The sequence below is a fragment of the Kryptolebias marmoratus genome, linkage group LG2 (genome assembly GCF_001649575.2).
Source record: "Kryptolebias marmoratus isolate JLee-2015 linkage group LG2, ASM164957v2, whole genome shotgun sequence".
Lineage (NCBI taxonomy): Eukaryota > Metazoa > Chordata > Actinopteri > Cyprinodontiformes > Rivulidae > Kryptolebias > Kryptolebias marmoratus.
Genome location: NC_051431.1, coordinates 5,817,571 through 5,829,289, shown reverse-complemented (window position 1 = coordinate 5,829,289; position 11,719 = coordinate 5,817,571). Strand labels below are relative to the sequence as shown.

The 11,719-nt window shown below is 37.6% G+C and overlaps 1 protein-coding gene across 2 annotated transcripts in view; it reads left to right on the top strand.

Moving 5' to 3' along the window:
• The window catches only part of nbeab (neurobeachin b), a 179,904-nt gene that overhangs the window by 158,253 nt on the left and 9,932 nt on the right, over positions 1-11,719 (top strand). For both annotated transcript variants that reach the window (XM_037980314.1, XM_025005976.2), the window contains 2 exons: positions 4,040-4,192; positions 7,466-7,633. In XM_037980314.1, coding sequence (XP_037836242.1) covers positions 4,040-4,192; positions 7,466-7,633 — 321 coding nt within the window. The remainder of the gene's footprint in view (positions 1-4,039; positions 4,193-7,465; positions 7,634-11,719) is intronic.

The following is an 11,719-nucleotide window of genomic DNA, read 5'->3' as shown; positions in this document are numbered from 1 at the left end:
GTAATAGTCGTAGTCTCGTAGCGTGGCGAAGAACCTGAAGTCAAGGTGCACAAAGAACGTAATCAGTAACTTAATCACATTAGGTTAGAAACTGTGGCTGAGAATCTAACCCAGGAGGTTCGATGCTCCAGCGAAGATCTGGTCTCAGCTGAAGACTTAAGTAGTAGCAGTCCTCATTAGCTGGATCTGGATCACCTGTGAAAAGAAGGGCAGGAGGAGCCGCCCCAAGGCGGGGCTAAAACTCCAGATCCCTACACCTTCCTTCCTTGATAAACTGCAAAAACAAAGTTTACAAATATTTATAACTGCCTTATCCAAACAACTACATCACAAGGACCTACTGTGCACAGCTATACCCAGTACACATTTATACTTCATGCAGAAAACCAAACTATTTCAAAGGTAAAATAATCTTGAATAAAGCCTGCATTTGAAGGAAAAAAAACAAAGCCACCTCTCTGCAGATTCAGAGCGCTCACTGAAAATGCTGAACCCTGCTGATTTGCCTTCATTTTGCCCACTGCATAACACGCAGCAGGGATACGCGCTGACCTCAAAGTGTCATATATTTCTAGCACACCCTGGATCGAGTAGTGTTGCCTCAGGCAATTAATAAAGCATTAATGACAAAAGCTATTTAAAATGTAGTCTTTTATGTGCAGCAGAGCCTTTTACTTGCCAGGATCTGGGGGAGAGCCAACAATCTATGTGAGAAAGAGGTAGAACACTGTGAGCCAGTGAACAACTTGATAGTCAAACATCACCCTGTTAACAAATACAGTCTACTTTTAACTACTTGTATGTCTGCATGCATTTGTTTTTACACACAGGATGGTTGCTAAACTATTAAGTGAAGTGTTGTACTGTGAAGGGCTGTGTAGGATTGCTAACAGCATTTCATAATTCATTGCAGGAGGAAAAATATTGCACAAAAGGTTGTTTGGTTTAGTCATGGAGCAGCCTATGCAAACTGCAAGTCAGTACCAATGTAATAGCTGTCATCCTGTCTGTTGTGCTTGTCCAAGTAATCTCCTTTTTTTCATGCTAATGAATAGCATGTGTTGAATAAAAAAAAAAACATTGTTCTAAATAAATCTATTCAAATCAAAATAAAGTGTCCAATAAAAAAACAATTGTTTTGTCTAATGCCACCACAATAGGTAAGACATTATGCAATACAGGGTTGAGTTGAGTTTGAGTCCAGATCACTGAGCAGCTTATTGGGCCTCTGATTTAAGGGGAGCTCGTGTTTTTTTTTTTTTTAAACCAGGGTCTCTCTTTCATTAACCCCAACCTCCTTCTGTAGTAATGATGACAAGGAAGCTGAATTTCTGATAGGGATGACCTCCTAAAAGAGCAAGTCAAATGGAAATACTTCTGCACCAACCAAGACTCTCACTTCCTCGACCATCCTCTCATTAATGTTAATGTGACTCCATACTGCTCATTTATTTTTGTGTGCACATACAGTACAGTCATGCTATGCTGGCATAGCTGCCCGTGGGCAAAAAGAGCAGACTTTTCTTTAAACTAGTGGGCATATAGCCACACACATAAACACACACACACAAAAAAAAACTGCCACTATGTTGTCTGAAGGAATCCAGCAGCACTCCACTGGTGACAGATTTTGACAAACATGTCATTAAGGTGACACAGTGTAAAGCAATGGAGGCTTGAGTGATTGACTTGTTAGCCCATTACGATGCTGTTGCAGAATTAATGGCTACCATGGGAGGGTGGCTTGAAAACGGAGCTGGCAGTTTTAACAGCTTGGCGGTGAGTTACAGCAGGAAGTTTACAGCAGAAAAAGGGGAGGGAAAGTGCAGTTGTGTGGATGGCTACGTATGTGTAAGAGAGGGGGAATAAAAAGGAATAGTTTCTTTACTGCCTTTGCTGTCGTGCGCAGAGGTGAAATTCGACCAGCAGCAGACCAGTAGTTAAACTGGCCTGTATCATGTCATAGCAACTTACACTCTCAAAACCTGGTGATTTATGGGAGCCTAAAATCTCAGCATGGTGTGTTTCCTTTAACTCCATAATATCACTGAACCTAAACCTGCATTTGTAAAACTAAGTGGATGTAAAGAGTTCAGATACTGATTTGAATTGTCCTATGTTATCATTCCTAGAAAAAAGCAGGTATTTCTAACTTGTTTTTTTGGTTTTCCAACGAGCATAGCAAATAAACTTATTAGTCAGTTGGACAATTAATTATCCCAATTTTTTTATTTGTATTTTTTATATTAAGCATTAGATGCATTTGAACATATTAAGCCAATAAAAAATTTGGTACATTTGTTGACAGAATAGTGCTATTACGCTACAGTACGTCTTTTTGCCTCTTAGAAGAGGAGTGCATTGCACAGCAGTTTTCATTCCCACACTTTTTTGTAGTGCAACAGTGACAGACCCCAACAGATGTTGAATAGAATATTGTGCCTTTAAAACAACATCTTAAAAGAAAAAAAAAATATACAGGACTTTAGTTCTTATCTTTCAAAGCCTAATTTTGATTAGATATCAAATGTTATTTTTTGAGAAAAGCTACACATAAATCCATGCTTGGAACACCATTTATATAATGTCAATAAACTGTAGCACAGGTGAGAATGTGTATTGATCTGTATCATACCCTAAAGATAAATCAATAAATCACAGGCAGTCCTTGCTTTTAAATTGCTCATTTTTATGGGCCAAAAATAAACAAACAAATGACTTCATCTAAGATTTTTATGGAATCTGCAATGTGCAATATGTTCCATCCTATAAAACATATTCTCTGTTACTGTTCAGGTGGCTGTATCCTATTTATGATTTTCTTATTTTTATAGCATTGTGTTGTTATATCCTTTTATATCTTATGTGTTTTAATGCTAACCTATGTCTCAGGTGATCCACAAGAAAAACACAATTCTGCATTACATGATGCAGTGATAATAAAAAAGAATTGAATGAGTATGAACAGATTATTCATTGGTTTCCCTGATTTCTACAGTTTGGTGTCAGCCTTCAAAGAAACCTTAATCAGTCAACCGGTAATGAGGTCAAAGTGAAGGGTCCACATTTCACGTGTGCTTATGTCTTTTACCCTCAGATTTAATGAACCTTTTTTTGCTGTACAGTAAAAAAAAAAAAAAAAAAAAAATCAAAACAAAGGACTGTATATTTTTTTCTCCAAGAATATCTCAAATAATAATTTTAAAAATGTCATCATTTTTAGCACATATTCTTTTTTTAAGCATGCTAAAGATCTTAGATTTTCCACACATTTTTAAAAATAGAATTGTAAATAATTACATGTTTTGAAAGAGATTAATTATTGATGTTTGGAATCAAAGTTTTCACACAAACAAAAAAGCAGTAACAGCAAGTCACTTAATTAAAAAAACCTTAATATTTAAGAATGTTGCCAGGTATAAGAAAATATTTGTGGTGATGAGTTACTCTGAAAAAGTCTTGGCAAATTAGTGATTTCCTTCTTAAACGCGTATTCATGATGATATCTTTTGTTAAAATAATAGAATAATTCATGTATCAAAGAATACTGAAGACAGTTCTGTCGTAATAGTCTTGTCTTAAAGCGTAAGTAAATATTTACCCTTTTCTTCCACGTTGGAAATCACACCAGGCTTTACATTTGGGGCTGCTTTACCAAGCTGACTTCCCCTCCACAGCAAGGTCCTGACCCCATCACAAGAGCCCAGAGACCAGGGAGGAAAAACCCAACTCAGTTCCAGTTTCATTTAACACACCTAACACCTCTGCCTGGAATAACTGGACTAGCACCTCTGAACGACCTTCTCATGGCCCGCTGTTCAGTTTGTTTGTGTTACCTTTCCCCTTGAATTTTCACTTCATCTCAGTGGGATACAGAGTGTCTTTTTTTTTTTTTTTTCTAAAGAGTTTTTTTCTTTTTTCTTCTTTTTTTGGTCACTTGGTGCTAACAATGTTTTTATTTTCTGAAATGTTTGGCAGTTACAGGTATGTCTTTTGTGTTTTTAGTGAGTTGTAACAGATGAACATCTCTCTTCCTCAGGAACTGATTCCTGAGTTCTACTATCTTCCGGAGATGTTTGTCAACAGTAATGGCTACCACCTTGGAATGAGGGAGGATGGGACCATGATCTGTGACGTGGACTTGCCGGCATGGGCCAAGAAGCCTGAAGACCTTGTTAGGATAAACAGGATGGTAAGCTTTACAGTCATGTAGAAGTAATAATAATAATGATAATAACTTGTATGTATTTAAAATCTAAAAATATCTGTTTATATAAAAACTTAGTTTTAACCTAAACAAAAGTGCATGTAAAAAAGTCATTATATTAAACCAAAAATGACAATTTACCTCTAAAAATGAAAAATAAATATTATATTTGTATTTATTTATTATTTTTGAAATATTTACTATGGAGTTATTACAAAATAACTTGTGAAAAAGTGATTGGAAAATAGTAAATAAAATAAAGCAAGCATCTGAGTCAGGAGTCAAGTATTTTATATTTGTACATGTTTTAATCATCAGCTATGGACCAAAGTACTGAAGACTAAATATAAATCAAAAGCAAAACTTTAATAAAAAAAAAACTTTAAAATAACATGAGCATAAAAAAAGTATACTGCGAGTAATATTCATAACTCCCACCTATATTTATATTGTTATTTTTATTATGAGTTAAAACAAAACATTACCCATTTTCTTTAGTTTTTATTAGCTTTACATAAGCAGTACTTATATATGTATCGACCGTGTGTCCATATTCAGAAGTGATGAGTGTTTTAACATTTATATTACCCAAATTTTAAACTTTTGTCTTTTCTTCATCCTCACAGCAGCGCATAAATCAAATACCAAATCTTTAGTCTAACCTTCCATTTCATCTATGTCATCTTGTCTTATTCATGAACTGTCTCAAAAAGCACATCGCTCAATACTCTTACTGCACCCCCGACCCCAATGTCACCGAAGCTCAAGACTGAGGGCAACCTGGTACTATAGTGTTACCTTCTGCAATGTCGGGCCCCATCTCTTTGGTAGGGAGCAGGACCCCCTCCCCTGAGCGTGTGCGTGTGTTTAATACAGACAGCTCATCAGCATGCGATTCCCAACAGGTTTAAGGAACACTACGTGAGATCTGAGACATTTGTTCAGATAAAGTCTGATTTCCCAAAAGGGTTGTATTTACATAATAAGTGTTGACATTCAAGATATTTATAGGTCATTAAAACTAAAACAATGTAAAGTTATTGTTTAAAACTTAAGTAGAGGCATATTTGAAATGAAACGCCGATTTCTGATTGCTCTATAAGTTTATGAAACACCCAACTGTTATTTCCCAATGAAACAAAACTGTGTTTCATAATTTCGGGGAGGGATCCTGAATAGCATGCTTATGCTTTTTAATTTGGGTGAAATGAAAAGCTTCAACCCTAAAAACCAGCTAGGAAGAAACAACATATCCTGAGGTTAGGGGCCACAGTGTATTTGCACTTGAGGTGGAAGGACGCTGTGGGAACACCGCTGACCTTTTCAGCTGGAGTGACACAGTTTGGCTGGTTTTATGCAGGTGACCTTTCCTCCTGCTCTACCCACCCTGCCTGGTTGAGCTATATCAGGCTTGTAAACCAGCAGAGTTGGGGGAGAGGATTGGGAGAAGCAAGGAACTGTTACAGACATGTCTGCATCTCTGAGACAAAAAAAGGACAAACTGAAACTTGAAAAAATACATTTCAGTGGATATTTTCTCACTGTTGATGGAATATGTGTTATGCTGTATTCCATTGTTAGATTTCAGTGTATTCAAACACCCAGAAAATCATAGTCCTCTGCCTCTATTTTTTTCTTTCTTTTGTTCTCTTCCCTAGCTAGCCCACACTAACTTCCTCTTTTATTTCATTTCTGTCAGTGAATCTCTTTGACTGCCTCCCCCTTTCTCTCACTTTCTTTTTTTCTTCCCTCTTCTTCTTTCTTCCTCCCTCTCCTCTCCTCCTCCCACTTCCCATCTTTGCATGTGCCACTTTCAATTGTCGTGATATGCCCTGTGGCAAATTCTGCCTCTGTGTGCTCGAGAAGGCTTTGTTGGTAATGGCTGTTATTCCTGACGCAAGGGGAGGAGTGTAAATTTCTCTAGCAAAGCTTCACCTCAGCATGCATGGGTATTATGTTGTACCATTCTCTGGAGCAATCCAATAATCTTAATTGCATGGTTTTCGTAGATACTTTATAATTAAGTCTAACATTTTATTGTGATTCTCTCACTAACTTTCCCACAAAAAATTCATCTCCTTTTTTATTTTTTAAATCAATTTTTCATCTACAGACAGACAATAGATTGTGTTAGTATTGAATGATTTTTTTGTATTCATGCAAAACACTTTTAAGTGGATAGAGAAGTATGAGAAGCTTGCCCTGAGTTACCTCATTAAATTAATAGGCAGGAACTTGTCTCTCTGCTTCTCTTGTAATATCTGTGGCCAGTATAAAGGTTAAATACTTCAGTTATTTTAGTGAATGGAAATTATTTTTAGCTTGACCAAGAGGTACAGCCCAAATTCTGCAGTGCTTTGATAGAGATATACTATAGAAAGTCTATCAAATCCTTATTTTCATGTCATGTTATCAACATCTTTTAGTGCAATTCTCTTTTCATCCAATTCATTATGTCAACTTCTTTCCACTCAATGCTCTGTTTTGAAGGACTAAAGTTCCTTTAGACCATGATTGTTTTTATTTATTGCATTCTGCTAAATCTGCAAAATGTCATTTGCTGTTCTCTGAGCTGCAGCCCAGTGTGAACTGAAATGGGGTAGACCTCTGTCTCAAAGATGAATAAGTTAAAATCATAATGAAGTATTGGAAAGCATGTTTGAAAGGCACAATTAATAGCTGCTTTGTTTAGTCCTAATTTCAATGTAATTGTAATTAATTTCTTTAACCTGTTATTTCACTCCACTGCAGAGCAGTGTTTGTTTTTTGTGCTGTTTTCAATCTTCCCTTAACTATAGTTTTTGGCCAAAGATGTCAGATTTCCCTGACTGAATGTAGCACTTAAGAAGACACTTTGTAACGCTACCTGTGAATTTATTCCTGCTCTCTCACTGCATTTAAAACAGTTTTGATGCCATTAGTGTGTGTTTTTTTTCTCTGATTGTAATATATAGAAAATCTAAAAAATATCAAAGATTTCATAGCAGAACTATTAACCATCCATATAACAAACTGTACTGCACAAGACACATACATGGATTATTTACATAACAGAGTTTGTATACATTTATTGTTTATTAATCTAATCTTATTGAAATGTATTCTGTATCTGATGGCAGTGGAACATTCTGATAGAATACTTTTTTGCTGTACTATATGTTGGCTGTGTTTGTTGTGTTTATAGGTTCAGTTTGCTTTGTCTTTTGGCCCTGGTACTGTGTTCCTCTCACCTCTAATTGCCCTGTACTCCTCTGACAGGCTTTGGAAAGCGAGTTTGTGTCATGTCAGCTACATCAGTGGATTGACCTTATTTTCGGCTACAAACAGCGAGGCCCAGAAGCAGTGCGTGCCCTCAACGTATTTCACTACCTGACTTATGAGGGCGCCATCAGCCTGGACAGTATCACTGACCCTTTGTTCAGAGAGGTAAAGCTCATAGACATGCACACACTCATGCATGTTGCCATGGCGACCGTTTCCCCCACTCTAATATTAACTATGCACATAACTTCCAGTGTCTATTTGTCCTTGGATGGGTTTTAGCTCCTGCAGCTTCTATATCATGGATCTGTCTGTCAGTTATTATGTCAAGCAAATGTAATGTGAGAGAAACTGGCAGAAATGCTGATTCACTGTGTTCGCTTTAAGATTAGAGTGTTCTGTTTTTTTGATCACTTGATACTAACCTTCCCACTCATAATAAACCATTAGTCTACAGTAGTTATCCATCTAAACATCAGAATTGTATGGCCCCGTTTGTTGTTTTTTTCTCTTTACAGTTAATTTTCTGAATGTTCTTTCCCTTTATAATTGAGCCGAGCTCTTTGATCAGTCAGTAAAGGTCACCAAGTAAATACATTAAAGAGTGAAGCTTCTTTTTTTTATATAACAGATTAATTGAATAAGTTTTAGCTTTGATTGTACTACTTCTGAATAGCTTAATTGCAAGAGAAGTGGGGACCAGAGACTGCAGCAGCTGGTATGCATCATGGCACTTTCCAGTGCGAGCTCTCCTCTCCCTGTGATATTCACCATCTGCTGTCTGCAAAACAAGTCATTTATATACTGTCACTTCCAGGGGCGCCTTTATTTATCAAGTGACCACTATGCAAATCACCTGCAAAAGATTTGGCTCATCTAATTATCAGACAATATTTTGAAAGGTTTGGTTTTTATTATTTTAAGAAATATTTACATAAATATGGCATGAGCCCTATCATCTCTGTAAAGTAGCTCAGTGCAGATAAAAATTAAACCTACTGTGGGACAATTTTAGTATTTTTTGCATTTTCTGTGACTGCATACAATTTGTTTCAAAGGAGATGATGAGGCAATGGGTAATTCTGCCTTTCACTGTTACAACATCTACCACTCTGCACCTTTAATTATGTTTTTACCAGAGGTAGGGCAATGTACAAGTTAATTAACTTTTTGTGTTGACCCAGATATGGATACAAGAATTTTATTTACTATGTTGAGACAGTAGACAGAAGTTTGGTGTCTCAAACTGCTATTGTTTTGTTTGGGCAGTTTTGTAAAGTTATGATCACCAATGCATATTGTGCATATATAAATGCACCCATTTACATATTATATTAATATAATGCATATGTATTTATAGAATATTTCCTGCAGATACAAATCGTAATGGTAAATTTATCTTGGTGGTACCAAAACATTTAGCTGAAGTTTGTCAAACCATTTCTTTCACCAGCAGCAATAAGTTTAAGAAACTTTGGCAGGCTGAAACTTGCTGATGTGTTGTGATTTTATTCCTATCACTGTTAACTGCTCCTACCATCCCACACAGACCAGTCAGTGACTTTCCTGGATGAGTCAAGGAGGTGGAGCGTGGAAATTTCCCCAGTGACTGTCACGCTAAGATCAGTTGAAATGTGATGATTGACTCTGAGGTATTGATTCATTCTGGGTCTGACAGGTGAAACTGCAGACCTGGCATTAGTCACAACAATTAAGGCATTTGAAATGTCAAGAAATTAGAGGTCATGAGAGATAATTTCCCTGTGCGTGTCAGATGAAAATGATGACACCATCTGACATGCTGCCAGGCCCTCTGGTCTGTGTTTGAGGAAGAAGTGACAGCTCTACTGGGCACACTGCCGGAACAACAGTCCTTCGCTGCGATGCCTCTCCTGACACCCTTTTTCTTATGGAAAAACATGACAGCAACCCCTTGATTTAGACCCCACTGTGTCACTCAGAAGTAAACAGACAAATTATTCATCAGTGGGACTCTATTGCTCCTCCTGCCGCTGCCCCCCCTGCCACCTCTGAATCAACAAAGACAGCAAAGTGCATTGTCGCTAGCTTTATGACAAGCTTGGAGGCAGTTGACATTCTTTAAATTGATTTCAACTTGATATTCTAATGGTGCTGGAACGCAAGTGTTCAAATAGTTGACATTACCATCTCTGTATCACACAACATATAGATTTTAATTTGCATCATCTGTGATGAAAGCAGCTATAGAGGAAGTCACTTACAGGTGGACATATTGTTGAAGACATTTTTTGCTCTTGCCTACAGTTATATGCGTCACCTCCAAAGCTGTCACTCAAGAAACACCCTCAAGGCAATTCTTTCTTTTTTTTTTCTTTTTAACTTGAGGATTAAAATCCAGACAAGCTTATTTTAAAACAATTTCCAGTGGTATGTAAAGAATGGACAGCAGTGTCATCACATGAGAAGACAGCCTAGTTTCTGTACTTGTATGGTTTTGGTACCAATTTAAATTCTTTGTTTTTATGTCATCTGTTCATGTTGCTTAAAAGCCTGTAGTGGTTTATTGTTTTTAATCTATGATATTTATCAAAGGTTAAAGGAGAAGGTATATATTTGTAGCTGCCACTGTCGATCCCAGGTGTTGTGATTCAGCATGATTCCACGCCTCTTACCGGGTCATCTTAAGGCCATGTCTGCAATCTGTGTGACAGAGCTGTTGTGTAGCTGCATTGCATGACTGCACTGGAGGGTTGTGATGGGAGATCATCCTGCATCAGACTCCTTGTCATCAGTTTAGAAATCCCAAAGTAGATCCAGGGAGAACAGCAGCTCCTCACCTCAGAATGCTTTGGGTTCACATGGACAAGTAGATGCAGTTTTAGGTGTTTGGTGTTCACTTAAGCAACATGTTTTTTTTGCTTGGAGGGGAGATTATTTGAATAGCTTCAGCAACGAGTGTCACTTATCAGCCAGAAAGCAAAGCCTGAAATGACTTAAACTCATGAATAACCTGTTATTACTCTCCACCTCTGATCCACGTGGATTTACAATTTTGACACACATCTCTGAGGGTAAGTGTTTAAGTAGCTGAGAAATAATGTGTTTTGATCATCTTCCAAATATACAAGTTCATGGGTTAACCTTCAACGAGCAAATTTCTCTTCACCAACATACTCTTAAGATAAAACAAACACAGGGAAAGAAAGACACTGTGCTGAATTCCAAACTGAGACTTTCAGCAGTCCAGTTTTGTTGTTTATAAAATAACTGTAGCAAAAATAATTAATGTTCTCCACATTCCCTTTCTGTCTTATTGTAATAAATTTATTTATTGTAATCAGCCATTGTGACCTCAAACCTAAACTTAAATACCCATAATGTCAGATGTTTATTATGAAGAAACCCCTAATGTTTGCCAAATATGCTCACGAACTCATGTGAAATTTTGACAGCTATGCAGAAGCACTCATCTGTGTGGACAGTACCTTTCTTGCTGCTGTGGAAGATAGGAAGTGATCAGGCAGTGTTGGGGCCAACTGTGTGCCTTGCAGGTGGCCTGTCCTAATTCTGTATCACCTCCAAACTCTCCGTGCCACATATCCTGCTGTGGCATTTGCTACCCAATGGGTCCTTTTGATACTGAGTGGTGTGTACAGGCAGAGGAAAATGAGGGCCATTCACCCAGGCAGTCAGAAGGGGCAGAAGAAAGGCTGAGCGATGTATGTTCCATTGTGCACAATGGCATTGACGGACGTCTACAAGCTCCTCTGATGGTGGAAGTAGCTCCAGTCACATCAATCACTCCTTCCGTGGATTGCCCTGCTTTCAGTCAAGCTCAGCAGCTCTTACTGTCATTACAAGGACAAGAGATTAGTTTTAGCATTTTCTTAAAAAAATATTTGTTTGATTCTTCTGGTGTTATTTTCCTGCCTCTTGTTATATGACCGGAGTGGCTGTTTTTATTTTTTCCCTGTTAGTCACAAGCTTCAAGGCTCAGAGTTTTTACCCTACAAATCATCCTTCATTGTACTTTACCTTTAACCAACTCACCACATCTTGTTTGTTTAGTGTTGTGTTTTTATGTGTGTGTGTGTGTGTGTACACATGATTTTCTCCTTTGTTTCAAGCACAATAACATCTGAAAGTATGCCGGCCTGCTGCAGTTCTAGCTGGATGTCACTCCAGGTTAACGTTTGTGCATTTGGGGCCCCTGCTCCTGGAAATGGGAATGGTTAACTGAAGCATGTTAATAGGAAAAGGCTTGTCTCT